Below are 19,144 nucleotides of genomic sequence, written 5' to 3'. Positions count from 1 at the left end.
GATGGGTGATTCTCCAGCACACCTGCCCACACTGCACTGAGTGTTCAGCAGTTTTTGACTCAAAACCGCATGACCCCTGTATTCCACCCTCCCTATTAATCTGATCTCACCCTGAGCAACTTTTTTGTTTGTTTCCTTGATGAAAAAAGTCCTCAAAGGGAAACGTTTTGCTGATGTGGAAGAGGAAAAACAAAAAACTGCAGAAGCACCAAAAGGCATCAAAATTGATGAGTTAAAAAACTGTTTTGAGCAGTGGAAAAAACATCTCAATAGGTGCATTGCATCAAATGGAGGGTACTTTGAAGGTGAGTGAAGTTTAAACATGTAAGAATAATATACAATTTTTTAATAAATAAATTCTAGGTTTCTGTCGGTCCCCCCTCGTAAATAGAAAGATACAACACCAGAATTGTAAGTAAACAACATTCAACATAAAACCCTTAAACTTGAAGTTATTAGGATAACTTCCTTTAATATACTATGAATTAATTTTTATGCATTGTCATTACGTTGTAGATAACACATTGTGTTGTAATTTCTACATGTGTTAAAAAGTGCTGATTTGTAAAAAGCAAACAATTATAAAGCATATCCTTATTTTAATCATATTCTGGCAATTCTTCATTTTTTAAACTTATTAGAAATCTTCAGTTATATAAAAGTGGACATAACAGAATAACAAACCCCAAAGTGCCCGTTACCTAGGTGAAACAATCACCAAAGCCAATCCTCACCCACTGCAACCCCTCTAATCATTTTGAAATAAACCTCAGATATCATTTCATCTTTAAATATTTCAGTATATATCTGAAACATAAGGCTTAATTTAACATAATGATATCATTATCACACCCTAAAAAATTAACAATTTCTCAATAACAAATATCCAAGCAGAGTTAACATTTAATAGTCACATACAGGGGCTGGCAAAGTAGATTTACATGTGTAAGTATGTGGAACAGTAATGATATATTCTTATATCATTATTTATTAATTATTGTATTATTTCCATATGAACAACTATAAACCTACTTTTGCCCCACCCTGTATATTTTAATAGATTTAATTTTTAAAGCAGTTTGGGTTCACAGCAAAATTAAGCAGAAGATACAGAGATTTTTCCATATATACCTGCCCTGCATATGCCTAGCTCCCACCATTATCAACACCTGTCACCAGAGTGGTACATTTGTTAGAACCAATGAACCTAGGTTGACACATTATTATCACCCATAGCCCCTAGGCTGACATTTGGGTTCACTCTTGGTGGTGTAATTCCATGGGTTTTAACCAATGTGTAATGATATGCATGCACCATTACAGTACCGTACAGAGCAGTTTCACTGCACTAAAAATCTGTGCTTTATGTATTAACCCCTTCCTCTCCACTACCCCTTGTAATCTCCAATCTTTTTCTGTCTTCATAGTTTTGCACTTTCAGAATATCATACAATATGTAGCCTTTTCAAATTGGCTTCCTTCACTTAGACAAAGAAAAAAATTGGAAGATTCTCATTTCTGGTTTCAAAATTTATGACAAAGCTATACTAATCAAAACAGTATAATATTAGCATAAACACAGACATAAAGAACAATGGAATAAAACAGAGAGCCCAGAAATAAACTCTCACATATATGTAGTTAAATGACTTTCGACATGGGTGCCAAGACAATTCAATGGGGAAAAAACATTCTTTTCAATGAACAGTGCTAGGAAAACTAGATATACACATTCAAAAGAATAAAAATGAACCTTTACCTTACACCATCTACAAAATTAACTCAAACTGGATCAAAAGCCTAAATGTAGAGAAAGAGCGTCAAGACATTTGTTTGGCAATTTCTGGGATATGGCACAAAAAGCACAGGCAACCAAAGGAAAAGCAGGTAAACTGAATTTCATCAAAATTTAAGCCCTGGCCAGGTGGCTCAGCTGGCTGGAGCAATGTCCTGTACACCAGAAAGGTTGCAGGTTTGATTCCTGGTCAGGGCACATGCATAGGTTGTGGCTTTCATCCTCAGTTGGCATGCACATGGGAGGCAACTGATCAATGTTTCTCTCTCATATGCATGTTCTCTCTCTGTCTCTCTCTCCCACGGCCTTCCCTCCCTCCTTCTTTCCCTCCTTATCTTCATCTCTAAAATCAATAAACATTTTAAAATTTTAAATCAATAAATAAAAATAAAAACACAAAATCCCCTTCCTGGTTTATATAGCTCTTCTTTAAAAAAAGAAAGCTAGTAAGTTGATGTATTACTAGCAAATAATTTAGGGAGAGCTAAGCAATATCAATTATTCTTACGATCTTGTCACAAAACTTTATACCCTTCAACTCTGTTTTGTATTAAGGATATATGGAAGAAAAGACAAAATTGTGTGTACATGTGTATAAAAAGTTCCAGAATGTGCCCTGGCTGGTATAGCTCAGTGGATTGAGTGCGGGCCTGCAAACCACACTATCGCGGTTCCATTCCCAGTCAGGGCACATGCCTGGGTTACAGGACAGTTCCCAGCAGGGAACTCATAAGAGGCAACCATACAAAGATATTTCTCTCCTTCCCTACTTCCCTTTCCCTCTAAAGATAAATAAATAAAATTTTTAAAAAAGTTCCAGAATGTCTAGCACAATAGCAAAAATAGTACAGCAAAAGCTGGAATGGATTCTATGTGTAATATTTAATTTCTCAAGAATTATAAAATATAAACTAAATACAAACATTTCTTAAATTGAAAGAACAACACCTTCACGTCAGCTTGTACACTACGGTCAGGGTTGAGCCCCACAGTGAGCCAGCCTGAGTATTGATTACATGCACAAACAGGCCAATAACAATCAAGACTCAATTACTACAGAAGGGCCCACATAACCCACACGAGGGACATTCCTTGAGCACCCACCTCAGGGGATCAAGGAGACTATACCACTGGACCTCATAGGACACCTACTACATAAGGTTACCACACAAAGACAGAGTCATAGCAGATCTATTTAATAAACAGAAACACAGACAGACTGTCAAAATGAGAAGACAGAGAAACAGGCCTGCAACAAAAGAATAGGAGAAATATCTAGAAAAGGAGCTAAATAAAATGGAGGCAAGCAACTTATCTGATGTAGAGTTCAAAGTAATGGTTATAAGGATATTCAACAGCATGGAAAAAAAGCATAGAAACCATAAAAAAACATTTGGAAGTGAAGAATATGATATCTGAAATTAGGAATACACTGGGAAGAATAAACAGTAGGTTGGATGAAGCACAGGACTGAATCAGTGATTTGTAAGGCAAGGTAGAAAAAAACCACCCAATCAGAGCAGCAAAAAGAAAAAGGAACTTTAAAACATGAGGACAGTTTAAAGGGTCCCAGGGACAATGTGAAGTGTAACAACATCCACACTATAAGAGTACTGGAGAACAAGGTATTGAGAACCTATTTGAAGAAACAATGACTGAAAACTTCCCTAAGCCAATGATAAAGAAGACACACAAGTCCAGAAAGTACAGAGAGTCCCAAACAAGATGGACTCAAAGAGACCCATACCAAAACACATTATAATTAAAATGACAAAAGTGAAAAGAGGAAGATTCTAAAACAACACGAAAAAGACAGTCACCCACAAGGGAGTTCCCATAAGGTTGTCAGCTGATTTCCCAAAAGAAACATTTCAGGCTGGGAGAGACTGGCATAAAATATTCAAAGTGATAAAAAGCAAAGACTACTTTGCTACAACCAAGACTACTTTACCAAGCAAAGCCTATCACTTAAAATTGAAGGAGAAATAAAGAGCTTCCCAGATAAAAGACAGCTAAAGGAGTTTGTTACCAGCTAACAAGTATTACAAGAAATGGTAAAGGGACTGCAAGAACAACAAAAAAGAAGGGGAGGGGAGGGGGAAGAAGAGGGCAAGGACAAAAAACAACAATGAAGGAACATAGCTAAAGAATAAAATGGCAATAAATATGTACCTATAAATGATCACTTTAAATGTAAATGGCTTTAATGCTCCAATCAAAAGGCATAGGGTAGCTGAATGCATAAGAAAACAAGACCCATATATATTGCCTCCAAGAGACCTCCCTCAGAATGAAAGATACACATGGAGTGGAAGTAAAGGATGGAAAAATATCCATCCTTTCCATGCAAATGGAAAGGGAAAAAAAGCTGGGGTAGCAATACTTTTTGACAAAACAGACTTCAAAACAAAAGCAACAGTAAGAGACAAAGAAGGATACTACATAATAATGAAAGGAGCATTCCAATGAAAGGATATAACCCTTGTAAACATTTACATACTAAACACAAGAGCACCTAAATATGTAAAGTAAATCTTGATAGACAAAAAGGGAGAGATTAACAGTAATACAGTCATAGTAGGGGATTTTAATATCCCACTGACAATAAATAGATCTTCCAGACAGGAAATTAACATGGAATGGCAGCCATAAATGACACAATAGGTCAGATGGATTTAATTAGTATCTTCAGAGCATATCACCCCAAAGGAGCAGAATATACTTTGTTTTTCAAGTGCATAAGGACACACCACATGTTAGGACACAAAACAAATCTTAGTAAATTTAAGACAAATGAAACCATATCGAGTATCTTCTCTGACCATAATGAAACTAGAAATTAATCACAAGAAGAAAACCAAAACATACACAGAGACATGAAGGTTAAATAACATGTTACTAAACAATCAATGGGTTAACAACGGGATCAAGGAAAAAAATCAAGATACCGTGAAACAAATGAAAATGAGAACATGACAGCCCCAAATCCATGGGACACAGCAAAAGTAGTCCTAAGAGAAATATTCATAGCATTATAGGCCTACCTTAAGAAGCAAGTAAAATCTCACATAAAGTTAAATTTTACACTTAAAGGAACTTAAAAGAAACAGTAAACAAAGCCCAAAGTAAAGAAGGAAAAAAAATAAAGATCAGAGCAGAAATAAACAAAATTAAATCTATAAAACAAGACAAAAAGATCAATGAAACCAAGAGCAGTTCTTTGAGAAGATAAACAAGATTGATAAACCTTTAACCAGACGCATATAAAAAAGAGAGCCCTGAAGAGTGTGGCTCTGTTGGTTGGGTGTTGTCTTGCAAAGTGAAAGGTCTCCAGCTCGATTCCCCATCAGGGCATATGCCTGGGTTGCAGGTTCAGTTCCTGGTCAGAGTGCATACAAGAAGCAACTGATGTTTTTCTCCCTCCCTTCCCCTCTAAATAAATAAATAAAAATAAAAAATGAAACTAGACCACTTTCTCACACCACATGCAAAAATAAACTCAAAAACAGATGAAAGACTTAAATGTTAGATTCAAACCATAAAAATTCTGTAAGAAAACATAGGCAGTAAAATCTCAGACACTTCTTATAGCAATATTTTTTCTGATATATCTCCTAGGACTAGGGAAACAAAAGAAAAAAAATAAACAAATGGGACTACATCAAACTAATGCTCCAATCAAAAGGCATAGGGTAGCTGAATGCACAGCAAAGGAAACAATCAACAAAATGAAAAGACAACTCACTGAATGGGAGAACATATTTGCTAGTCCATCTGATAAGGGGCTAATTAGTATCCAAAATTTACAAAGAACTTTAAAAACTCAACACCAAAAAACCAAATAGTCCAATTAAAAATGGGCTAAGGACCTAAATAAAGACTTCCCCATAGAGGACATACAGATGGCCAATAGACATATGACAGGATGCTCAACATCACTAATCATCAGAGAAATGCAAGTTAAAACCACAATAAGATATCACCTCACACCTGTCAGAATGGCTATCATCAATAAATCAACAAATAACAAGTGTTGGTGATGATGTGGAGGAAAAAAACCCTCATGCACTATTTGTGGGAATGCAGATTGATGCAGCCATTATAGAAAGCAGTTTGGAGTTACCTCAAAAAATTAAATATAGAACTTCCTCATGACCAGCAAGTCCACTTCTGGGAATTTACTCAAAGAAACCCAAAACACTAATGTGAAAGAATATATGCACCCCTATGTTCAATACAGTGTTATTTACAATCACCAAGATTTGGAAGCAGCCCAAGTGTCCATCAGTAGAGAGTGGATAAAAATGCCGTGGTACATTTACATAATGGAATACTACTCAGCAATATAAAAGAAAGAAATCTTACCCTTTGGATGGGTGGACCTGGAGAGCACTGTGCTAAGTGAAATGAGCCAGTCAGAGAAAGACAAATACCATTTGATTTTACTCACATGTGCAATCTAATGAACTAATAAGCAAAGTAGTGACAGACTCATAGATAGGGAGCAAGCTGACTGCCATTGGGAGTGTGTGGGGCTGGGGATGGAAATATTGCACAAAAAAAGAAAAAAAGAGAGGAAAAAACTCATGGACATGGACAACAGTGTGGTGATTGTGCAAGGGAAGGTGGGTGGAGAATAAGGGGGGATAAATGGTATAGGTGAAGACTTAGGGTGGTGAACACACACTACAGTGAACAGATGATATGTTGTAGAATTGTGCACCTGAAACCTGTAAAATTTGGTTAACCAGTTTCACCCCAGTAAATTCAATAAAAAAGAAAAAATAATAACTTCCTTATTTCTAACAATTCCATTCTAAATATCTGTCAATATATAAACCACAAAGTTAACACTTCCTCAATTCTCATGTTTATGAAGACTGATTCAGCTTAAATCTTGGCACTAAAAAAAGCTTTTATAAACACTAATAATCAGCAAGGTCATTTTAAATTTAGAACTAGAACTGGGTGATCAAAAGCTATTTATAATGTCACCTCAACCACCTTGTAGTTCCTTTATTAATTTCTGATTGAGCATTACAAAATAAGCATGCTAGATTTCTGAGCTGATACACACAACTTACCTTCCCACATGCTCTGCAATGATGCCTCCTTTTGGTGAAAGTAAACCTAGCTTCACATTTCATGCAATTTGGAGCCTGAGAATCTGGTACCCATACTGGAGCCACCTCACCCAGAGTGGTAAATGGTTTTCTGGCAGAAATTCCAAACTGACCAGCTCTGAGATCATTATCTGGGCTATCTGGAGCTAATACAAGGCACGATCTACTAGATATCCCAGACTCATAGCTTTCTAAATGTTCCCCATTTGTATCAGCAATAGAAATGTTTCCCAAAGAGGTATTGCATACATTAGTTGCTGAGTTTTCCCCTATTTTTGCTTTCCCAAGAACATCATTTTTGTTTTTAATATTATTTCCATTGTTTGCAGGAAGGTCATTTTGTAAATGGTCTGATAATGGCTTTGGAATTTGAAGTTTAAGATTAGAAGGTTGCTTCGGTCTTGCACCACCAAATGGAACACTGATGGATTGCAGGTTTGCTACTATCTTGGGTGAAGACTGCCCAAGCACTGATGGAACTTGGCTAGAGAAATTGTGTAAATAATTTTTCTTCTTTAGATCACCAGTGCTGTTTAAAAGTAGTCCACTCCCTTCTGTGACTTCATTTCCTCTCTGTTCATAAATATTTGAGTAGCATTCTGATTTGCTCTCCTCTATTTCCTTTTCTTCTGTTACTGAATCTTCTTTGGAGGGTAAAGTCTTTGGAACAAAACAAACAGGGCTCTGCATTCCATAGGAATCACAACAATTAGGAGTATTTGCTGCTGGTGTATCCATAACAATAGAGAAATCACATCCTTTACTTTCATTCATAACAGTTCCTTTTAAATCTAGACCTGCTTCTCCCCTTCTATCACGCTCTCCTCCACTATCATTGTAAGTGTCCTCAGGCTGATTCATCTGCAGAAACTTCTCATTTTCTTTATTTACTTGGCTGTCACTCATCTCATTTAGTTTAGTCAATTTCCAATTAGTCATCTCCTGAGATTCAGAAAAATGCTCTGTCATATTAAGAAGTTCTGTAGTGCCAAGAATTTCTTCATGCTCACAACCCTCATTTTCACCAGCTCTAACTTCACTGGGCACAAGGCAATCTGAAGACTGTTCACAGTTATCATCCTTTCCAGATCCATCATGCATATCTGGTTTGAGAAGTAAAGGTAAACCAGACTGGATGGGTTCTTCATTGGTTATTTCTTCTGTTGGCTCTTTTTCCATCAAAATCCCCTCACTATAATGGGAAAAGGAGTTTAGATTCCCTAAATCTGTCCTAGGAGAGCTGGTTTTGTCAGTGAAAACCTCATCTGGTATACAGTTCTCTTGGTTTTTAACAGCAGGATCTTCATCTGTTCCCTGGGATGAGATTATTGAATCAATTGTTAAATTTGTAACCACAGACATGGAGGGATCTCTACCTATATTTTCATCATCCTTTACTTGTGAAGGGGAACAGATACTGGCTGGATTATCAGATGAAGTGGTACATATATGTTTAACAGAATCCCCCTCTGCATTTGGTCTATTCAACAGATCCTCTGAGTTGGTATCTTTTTCAGTGGACCCATTTATATTAAAACTAAATTGATCAGTTTGTCTGCTTTCATTATCCAGAGAACAGCTAAAAGCATCCGTGAGGGACTGACTATTATAATTATTACAATCCTGCAAATCACTTGGTAATGTCCTTTTATCACAGTTATGCATGACGGCTACAACGAGAACATTCTTCTCATCTGGCAGACAAGCTAGATTTCCACATTTCTTCTTTCCCACTTCAACAGTACTGCATTGATCATCTTGATTACAGTTCCTCTTAATTAACTGATCTTCTGCAATGGCATTTTCACCAATCCACATTGTGTTGCTCTCTGGATTCAGACTACAGTCCTGACCATTAGCACAATGGTCCTCTTCCTCCTTGGTCAGAGAAGCTGAATGAGCCACGGAGAAGACTTTCAGTTGTGGTTGTGACTCATTAGAAACTGTAGCTTCATTCACTTTGGCCAGTGCAGGGTTAAATGACAGTAGGTGAGATGGGGGATCTAGAAGTTTACTCCACTTTGTATCCAATAAGATAGGAGAAACTGTTTCATCTGAAAAATATAAATAAATACAATAAGTTTTCTGGTAACATTGGAAAATCTAGGACTAATTTAGTCGACTACTTTTTGCAAATATAGTCTGAAAATAAGACATCCCTAAGATATAAAGTTTCTATCTAATTCATAGCTAAGAATAAGAAAATATATTTACAATTGTTCCCTGTACTATATGTCATTGAGTAGTAATGTCCCAGAACATTCCAAACAACAAAAGAATTCTACCTCAATCTAGCAACATAATTCGAGTAGCTCTCAGGCTGTACTTGGGGGTAGTGGGGCACCAGTAATAGGGAAGGCCTCGGATGGGCTCAGCACAATGTGAAGTGAGGACTAATCTAAGGAGGAAAAAAATCAAAATAGTGATGAAGATGATAGTAACTAAGTGGGAAAGAAAAGAAAGGAATTTTCTGTGGATTCAGAATGTTCTATTATGTACATTATGACTGAAATGGAATTACATGAATATATATCTATTTGTCAAAAATGTACAGTTAAGATCTGTACATTTCAATGTGTATAGATTTTTAAAACTGTTAAGAAAAAGAATTACAATAAAGCAGGAAGTGAGGAGTGGTTGAAGATATAAATGAACCAAAAATGACAGCATGGGCCTGGCTGCTGTGGCTCAGTTGGTTGGGTGTCATCTGACAAACCAAAAGGTCACCAGTTCAATTCCCAGTCAGGGCACACGCCTGGGTTGCAGGTGCAGTCCCCAGTCGGGGCACATATGGAAGACAACCAATCAATGTTTCTCCCTCTCTCAAAAATAAATAAATAAATAAATAAATTTAAAAATAAAATGGCAGCATGTCAATTACTATAGAAGCTGGCTAATAGGTATGCCAGAGTTTACTATATTATTGTTTACTTTATATATATTTTAAATTTGTCCATAATAAGTTTTAAAAGTATGTTATAGTATGTTAAAATCTGATCATAACTATGTCACAATATGTTAATTAGGTTCATATTTACATTACTGAGGACATTTGGCAGAAAATATTCCATTACTTTATTAAATCAAGACACTTCTGCCAATAAGCATAATTTAATTTTCCTGTTTTTTTTTAGCAGATCTTAACTAAGATGGCTATTTTCCCCAAGTTACAGTGCAATGTGTATATTTAATTAAAGAAGAAATAATATACTTATTACCCTTCTTGCTTTCTTCAGTAATCTGATAATCATAGTCCTAAAATTATACAGATACATTTTCCCCTCAGTAGTAACATTAATCTTTAATGCTCCCATAGCACCTTCTTCATATCTTTATTAAAGCATTTGCTGCACTGTAATGAATGGCTAAGTTACTTTACTTTTCCAGGCAGAAACCATTCCTTTCCATGAATATAAGTCCTTACTTTGCATAGTGCCTGGTATGTAGTAGGTGGACGATAAACACATGCTAAGTGAGTATCTATCAGAGTAAAAGCACTGAGCTTGAGGAACGTGGAAATTATATGATAGCTCTGGCCTTCAAAAAGTACATAATCTAGTTGGGAAAATAAGAAATAGAGCCCTGGCTGGTATGGCTCAGTGGTTGAGTGCTGGCCTGTGAATCAATGGGTCACTGGTGATTCCCAGTCTAGGACACATGCCAGGGTTTCAGGCCAGGTCTCCAGTATGGGGGTGCATGAGAGGCAACCACATATTGATGTTTCTCTCCCTCTTTCTCCCTCCCTTCCCCATCTCTAAAAAATAAAATAAAAAATCTTTAAAAAATGTAAATCTTTTAAAATCAGGTTTAAAATAAATCTTTATTTTACTGGTCAATCGACATTCGACAAGCTATTTTTCTTAGTTTAGGAAATATAATCACACATGTTAAAGCTTTTCTTGACCATAAATTGTTCATCTGTAACAGAGGAGAGAGTTCAGGCTCTAGTACCATATTGCCTGGATTCTAATCTTGCCACTTCTTAGCAAAGTAACTTTGGGGAAGTTGCTCGACCTCTCTTTGCCTCTATTCTCATACGTAAAACATACATAATATCTACTTTCATGGAATTATTTTAAAGACAAAATAATAAAATCCATGTAAATGGTTTAATATCTCAGTGATTAAACACGTTAGTTATTACTCTGGATATTAATATATAATATTAAGTCATTGGATCTGATTTTACTTTTTAAAAAAGTACTGAATCCTCTTGTAACTTACATTCTTTATATCATAAGCACATTCATACACCTTTGCCAAAGTAAATTCTCACCTTCGTTTTGTTCAAATTCATCTAAAACCTTGTCCAGGTTATAAGCTTCTGCTTGGAAGTAATTCTCCATCAGTGAGGAAACGCCACTCAAGAGACTTGTTTAAATCTATAAAGACCAAACTAGTATTACACTTTCAGTTGTTAAGATATAATTTATAGATAAAACAAATGATACAAAGGTCCCTCTTCAGGACCTTTTACCCAACTGCCTCTGACACATCCCTCCCTACCCCCAAAATTCTACATCTTTCAGCTCTTAGCTTACTTTCACAGGGAAGTCTTCCCTGAAACCCTAGAAAAGGTGAATCCCCCTTATAATTTCTCACAGGACCCCACTTTTTCCTTTATAACAATCTAAAAGTATACATTGGTGCCATTATTTGATTAATATCAATTGTTCCCACCAGTCTGTGGATACCACAAGGACACACACACTAGACTGTTCGCCAAGTGATTAGCAGAGAATCTAATGTAGTACCTTTTCAATAAATACCTGTGAACCCTGTCGGGTATAGCTCAGTGGATGAGTGCCGGCCTGCGAATCAAAGGGTCACCGGTTTGATTTCCAGTCAGGGTACATGCCTGGGTTTCAGACCAGGTCGCCAGTACAGGGCGTGTGAGAGCCAACCACGCATTGATGTTTTTCTCCCACTCTTTCTCCCTCCCTTCCCTTCTCTAAAAATAAGTAAAATCTTTAAAAAAATAAATTACTGTCTTAAAAAAAAAACAGCAACAAGAACAGGGACAGAATCATGGATACAGAAAGCATTTTGATGGTTGCCAGATGGGAAGCGGGGGAATGGGTGAAGATGTGAGGGAATTAAGAAGTACGAATTGGAGTGTGGGCCTACAAACCAGACAATCGAGGTTCGATTCCCAGCCAGGGCACATGCCTGGGTTGCAGCCTGGTTCCCTGCAGGCCAGTTCCCAGCAAGGGACACACGAAAGGCAACCATACATTGATGTTTCTTTCCCTCTCTCCTTCTCTTCCCCTCTAAAGATAAATAAATAAAATCTATAAAAAAAAAAGTACAAATTGGCAGTTACAGAATAGCCATGGGGATATAAAGTACAGTACAGGAAATGGAGTAGCCAGAGAACTTACGCGCATGACCCACAGACATGAACAATGGTGGGGAGACTGCCTGAGGGAGTGGGGGGTGGGAGGGGCAAGGAGAAAATATTGGGACAAGTGTAATAGCATAATCAATAAAATATAAACTTTTTTATAAAAGAAAGAAGTGTTGTGTTATCTGCAACTAACTTTTGAATGATTTAAGAAAAAATGTGAGTGTGTGTGTGTGAGGATCAAAGGGGGAAGGGAGGGAAAAGAGGAAGAGGTGCTGAAAATGAGGCAAATTGTAAAAATTGATGAATGTAGGTAAAGGATTTATGAGTCTTCATTGTACTATTGAATTTTTCTATAAGCTTAAAGTTTTTCAAAAGAAAAGAGTGCAATGAGCTCATGGTGGGAAGCACTCCCTTCCACTGTGAATATAGACAAAATAGATTATGTTTTTAACGTTTATACACTCAAATTCAGAAGTGAAAAAAAGAAATATACAAATGCCATAAAGCAGGAAGAAATCAAGCCACAGTAGTAAGTGAGAACTGAATGGTGGCAGTCCATAGACAGCAACCTTCAGGGATTTGAGAGCTTGCAGGATTTCAAAATTATTGGCTGCAAACTTACTGACATTTCTGCAATGAAGGGAGACAGACCAGGCTCTCTGCACAAAACCAAGAGCTGGGGAAAAATTGCCCCAAGTGACCCTTATACTCAGCAATGGAGCAGGACTGAACAGAGTGCCAATAATACAACCATTCAGAAATTAGAATGCCTGGCCTTCCTCTCACTCATGATTGGGAATATTAATTCTTCACATTCATAAACATAACATGGTTTATCTCTATGCTTATTCAGCTCTTCCTATGACATAATCAGTTTCTGAAACCAATCTCATCTATACATCCTATATCCCACCACCATTTTCTACCCCTTAAACAGTCAAACATGATTTCTACTCAGGAAAAAGTCAATGATTCCTGCTGTACAAGAATAAAATACTTCCTATTTTCTGCTTCGAAGTATTGCTCTTCATCAGTAGTCTAAAAATATAAAATAATGTAATTAAATCTATATTTCTGATTCCCTGCCTCACAATTAGCTTTACTTGTTGAACTCTTGCATGATGACTAAGAAATATAAATGACATTAATTGGGTGGATTACTATTATTTGCTCTTAACAATATTGTTCAAATATATGTTCTTTTTCATGGTGAAATTACCTTTCTATGCTCAAGGTAGAAGTTGACTCTGAAAGTGAGAAGCCAAGGACTGGTAGAGAAATTAGCATTTTGACATAATTCAACAGCAATTTAAAAATAACCCTTTGTTCTGAATTTAGGTAAAATTTTTTCCTAAAACTACACTCCTGATTTAACAATAAGCAATGTTATAAATGAAGTGAGCAGCATATATACATGAACATTGTTTTCTATAGATCTAGTTGTTTTCTCAAGCTCTAAGAGAAATAAGAACACTGGTTTCCTTACCTTGTTCCCCTTACACACGTGATAAGAAACAGACTTCTCTGTGCTTACTCATGATGCCTGCTGTGCTACCAGCCAGTTCTGCTGATTCAGTATGCTCTGTTTGATCCTGAAGAAAAAACACATTGCTCAGTCCATTTGCTAAAGCAGTAAGCCCTAATTTTCTTCATATAAACCTATCATAGCTGGACAAATAAAAGCTATGGGGCTTAAACAATAAATTACAATCACGTATTCAGATTTAAAGATGTGGCCAGCATGTAATGGAATGCAGCAGTAGACACATTTTATTGCCTAAAAAGGCCAATAGGTAAATGTATCAACGAACAGTTAAGAATTTGTGCACACGTATATTCAATAGATAATACAAAGTGAAACATCAAGGTAGGCACTTTCTACCCAATGTCTTTATGTTAATTCATAAAAATACCACTGGTTTTATACTACAACAGGTCCTCCAAGTAACCAAAGCTAACAAAACTGTTGCTTCACAAGAAAGTCCTCTGTTCGTGTGATTTATTTCCTACCTATACAAAATTCTTAAAATGAGATTCAAATGCTTCCTGCTAAGATTTTTATTGCCAAACAACTATTTTTCCTCTTAATGGAGTTTCATGATTCCAGATGTTTTCTGTCTAGGAACAATGATTCTATTAACCCAATTTTAACTTATACTGTCAGGGGTATGCAAAAGACAAAGCTTTCTCAAATGTTATTTCCTTCTTCTGAATATATGACAGTATGTATGAAGTTATAGTAGTCCAATGAATGCCTATAGAAGTGCTCAGAGATAATTTTAAGTTCTTTAAAAGCCTAATTTATCCTTGAACAAGATTAGTAGTTGAAACTAATTAGAATAAAACTAAGGCCCTGGCTGGTGTGGCTCAGTGGGTTGAGTGCCGGCCTGCGAACCAAAGGGTAGACAGTTCGATTCCCATTTAGGGCATATGATTGGGTTGCAGGCCAGGTCCTCCGTTGGGGGCACAAAAGAGGCAACCACACATTGATATGTTTCTCTCCCTCTTTCTCCTTCCCTTCCCCTCTCTCTAAAAATAAATAAATAAACTTAGACTTTTGGCCAAGATGGAGGCATAAGTAGACACACTGCGCCTCCTCCCACAGCCAAAAGGACAACAACAAATTTTAAAACAAAAAACAACCAGAAATACCAGAAAACCAAACTGTATAGTAGTCGGACAACCAAGGAATTAAAGAAGAAACATTCATCCAGACCGGTAGGAGGGGTGGAGACAGGCAGCCAGGGTGGAGAGGACTCTCAGCAAGGCGGTGGCTGGAAGACTGGGGCAGGATGCAACTGGCAGACAGGGCAGTCCTATATTTGTGTGTGGATAAACCAGGAGAAAGAACTGGGGAGAGAGACAGGCCACGAAACCCAGGGTACCAGTGCAGGGAAATAAAGACTCCAAACCTGACTGAAAAACCTGTGGAACTTGCAGTGGTGGGAACAACTCCAGCCTCACAGGACAGTTCACTGGAGAGACCTACAGGGTCCTAGAATGTACGCAAACCCATCCACCATCAGCAGCAGAAGGGCCCAATTTGCTTGCAGTTAGTAGAGGAAGTTAATGAAAGTTGAATAAGAGCTGACTAAGCAGCACTGTTCCCTCTCAGACCATCCCCCACAAAGAGTACCACAATGTAGCCATGTGGGTTGCCCTACCCTGGGGAATACCTAAGGCTCCACCCCTTACTACCTTACAGTCAGAGGTACACAGTACCCTACAGGTGAGCCTAAACAAACAACAACAAAAAAATGGCCCATGAAAGAACAGATCAAAGCTCCAGGAAAAAAACAACTAAGTGATGAAGAGATAGCTAACATATCAGATGCAAAGTTCAAAACACTGGTAATCGAGATGCTCACAGAAATGGTTGAATATGCTTGCAAAATAAAGTAAAATGTAAAGGCTATGCAAAGTGAAATAAAGAAAAATACACAGGGAACCAACACTGAAGGGAAGGAAACCGGGACTCAAATCGACAGTTTGGAGCAGAAGGAAGAAAGAAACATTCAACCAGAACAGAAAGAATAAAACAAGAATTCAAAAAATGAGAAGAGGCTTAGGAACCTCCAGGACAACTTTAAATGTTCCAATATACAAATCATAGGGGTGCCAGAAGGAGAAGAGGAAGAACAAGAAATTGAAAACTTATTTGAAAAAATGAAGGAAACTTCTCCATTCTGGCAAAGGAAATAGAGTTCAAGGAAGCTTAGGGAGTCCCAAGGAAGCTGGACCCAAAGAAGCACACACCAAGGCATATCATAATTACATTACCCAAGGTTAAAGATAAGGAAAGAATCTTAAAAGTAGCAAGAGAAAAGGAGACAGTTACCTATAAAGGAGTTCCCATAAGACTAGTAGCTGATTTCTCAAAAGAAACCTTATAAGCAAGAAGGGGCTGGGAAGAAATATTCAGTCATGCAGGGCAAGGACCTACATCAAAGATTACTCTATCCAGCAAAGCTATCATTTAGAATGGAAGGGCAGATAAAGTGTTTCTCGGATAAGGTCAAGTTCACGGAGTTCGTCATCACCAAACCCTTACTGTATGAAATGTTAATGGTACTTATCTAAGAAAAAGAAGATGATCAAAACTATAAACAGTAAAATGACAACAAACTCACAAGTATCAACAACCAAACCTAAAAAAATAAAAACAAAAACAAACTAAGCAAACTAGAACAGGAACAGAATCACAGAAATGGAGACCACATAGAGGGTTATAAGCAGGGAGTTGGAGGGGGAGAATGGGGGATAAGGTACAGGGAATAAGAAGTATAAATGGTAGGTATAAAATAGGTAAGGGGAGGTTAAGAACAGTATAGGAAATGTAGAAGCCAAAGAACTTATATGTATAACCTATGGACATGAACTAAGTGGGGGGGAATGCAGATCAGAGCAGGGAGTGCAGGGCAGAAGGGAATAAAATGGGGAAAATGGGACAACTCTAATAGCATAATGAATAAAATATATTTTTAAAACATATAAAAATAAATCAATAAAAATAAAGAATAAAACTAAGAATCTCATTATCTGTATAAAATATCTATATACAGAAGTAACACTTGCTTGAGTGTGGTTGGTAGGGTGATAATACGGGTGTAATAATTTATAGTTTTAATTTGAACATTTCATCTAAAATGTCATGGTGTGCCCGAGTAGTGATACTGTTATGTTACAGAATTACATGCTTAAGATTTTGTAATAAAAAGGGGTGTTATTTGTGCCAGACTCTGTATAGTCACAGAATTTTCAGAATAAGAAAGTATGTTAGAGATGATCTAATAAACATCACTTAATTTTAAAGATAAACTGAGGCACTAAAAGATATTTCCTGATATTACAAACATGATTCCATTATCTGCTGTGAAAATTAGCTTACTAAAAAAATAAGAGGACGAGAAAAAGGCCTAAAATTCCAGAAAGCAGTAGAAAAAAATGCAATGAAAATCACTGGAGAGATTTTCCTGTTTTGAGAACTTGAAAAAATAAGTACATGCTACATACTTTAAATGAGAAGACCTGCTGATACTAAGAAATAGACATATTTATTAAAAAGAACTAAATCACATCAGAAGTATGAAAAGACAGCACGGAGTAGAAGTACCAAAGCCAAAATGAAAATGAGGAGGCAAAAATAAGGTTTGCCTCTCTAATATCTAGCTAACTGAGGATTTTTAAAAAGAAATAAAATTAACTCTATAGATTCAAAGTCAAATCCTGTACATGTGTGCATATGTATATTTTAATGTGTGAAACAGTCCAATAATACCATGTAACTGCCCCAAACATTGTTAAGTTTTTTTTCTGGAACCATATCCCTTTGACCTTCTAGCTTCAGCTGCAAAACCTCAAGCCCAGTTAAGTCCAAATGTCTACATTCCCCCAAGTAGCCTAAATATAGCTGAATGAAAATCACACAGATGGTGACTAGTCTCAACTTTACAGTTATGAGTTCACAGTACATTTTCCTTAGTCATTCTACTTTCAACCCCAAACCTCATCTCCACCTTCGGATATGCCTGGAATGTCTATCTCCCCAACTGCACTGTAAGAGTTAACTGAGAACAAGGGCTATGCCTTCCTTCTCTGTAACCCATGGTGTACCACACAGTGCTCAACAAATGCTTCATGAAGAAATACACTGTGTGAAATTAATAAAGTCCACATTTAAGTAATCAACTTTATAATAGAGATTCCTTCCTCCCTAGGAATTAAATATTTGTGAATGTGTGCCATAGATGAGAGGAACAGTAAGCAAATGCAAAAGAGAAACAAAAAACAGAGAAATTCTCTGGTGGGAGAGAAAAAAGTGACAAGGACTTAAATAGTGGGGAAATTTTATCATTATTACATAATCACAGACACTTTGATATAATAATTACCCTTCTAGGTATTTATCTTAAAGAACTAATTGGATAAATAGAAAATATATAGAACAAGTTACTGTTAGATTGATATTTAAAATAGTAAAATATTGGGAAAAATCTAAATGTCGAATGAAAGGAACAATTTAAAAAATAGTGCAAATGGTAAGACTCCATGTTTGGAGAAAAATGTAGAACACTTAAAAAAATATACACCAAAATATAGTGGAGAATCTCTCAACAGTATTTGGGTGATTTACATTGTTTTCAAGCCCCTATAGTCCTAATTTTTCTTAGGATAAATGTATATTATTTGTTAATAAAAGGAAAGAAAATTGAAGATATGAGAATTTCAATTAGTAAAAACCCAAGTTACTTAAATTTTTACCTTCAAGTATGAAAACTGAAAAAGTAAGAAAATAAGAAAGACAAGGATTTAAAAAATCCTTGGGGTCCATTGGATTTGGGGGTCCAATGGCTAATCCATTAGATTATCGTCCTGGGATACATAATTTTTAATTATAATATAGGGAAAGAGGAAGAAGAATCACCTAAAATTAAGATACAAAGATTTTATTTTAAAAACAAACATATAAGAAATAATGATGTGAATAAAACTGATGTTTAAGATGTAAGAGGCAGCCCTGGCCAATGTGGCTCCACTGGCTGGAGCGTCGTCCAGTAGCCAAAGGACTGTGCATTCAATTCCCAGTCGGGGAACGTTGTAGATTCAGTCCCCCATCCCAGCGCATATGAGAGGTGGCCAAATGATGTTTCTCTCTCTCCTTTACTCTCCCGATAAAAGCAATGAAAAAATGTCCTAAGGTGAGGATAAAATAATTTTTTAAATATAAGATTCAAGCAATTTCCAGGAATCTCTAATGTGGACGTGTTTATAACAGAAGAGATTTATGAAGGTAATAATTTCCAAAGTCCTGGCCATGGGTTAAAAAAAGGAAAAAATGAGGAAGATAAAGTAGAAAATATCCTCAGTTAAGTATTGTTT

The 19,144-nt window shown here is 36.5% G+C and overlaps 1 protein-coding gene across 3 annotated transcripts in view; it reads right to left on the bottom strand.

Annotated features, from left to right (window-relative positions):
* Nucleotides 1-19,144, bottom strand: part of ZFYVE9 (zinc finger FYVE-type containing 9) — a 121,112-nt gene that overhangs the window by 63,864 nt on the left and 38,104 nt on the right. For 2 of the 3 annotated variants that reach the window (XM_037158320.2, XM_037158321.2), the window contains exons 2-4: nucleotides 13,752-13,857; nucleotides 11,195-11,300; nucleotides 6,880-8,972 (exon numbers count right to left, since the gene is read on the bottom strand). In XM_037158320.2, coding sequence (XP_037014215.2) covers nucleotides 6,880-8,972; nucleotides 11,195-11,264 — 2,163 coding nt within the window. In that variant the 5' untranslated portion in view covers nucleotides 11,265-11,300; nucleotides 13,752-13,857. Of the gene's footprint in view, nucleotides 1-6,879; nucleotides 8,973-11,194; nucleotides 11,301-11,687; nucleotides 11,730-13,751; nucleotides 13,858-19,144 lie in introns of all 3 variants that reach the window. The other variant, XM_053655457.1, reaches the window with a different exon arrangement.

This window comes from Artibeus jamaicensis, unplaced genomic scaffold (genome assembly GCF_021234435.1).
Source record: "Artibeus jamaicensis isolate MK-2021 breed Jamaican fruit bat unplaced genomic scaffold, CSHL_Jam_final scaffold_1019, whole genome shotgun sequence".
NCBI lineage: Eukaryota > Metazoa > Chordata > Mammalia > Chiroptera > Phyllostomidae > Artibeus > Artibeus jamaicensis.
Note: the sequence above shows the minus strand (reverse complement) of the source record. Positions and strands in the feature narration are given on the sequence as shown.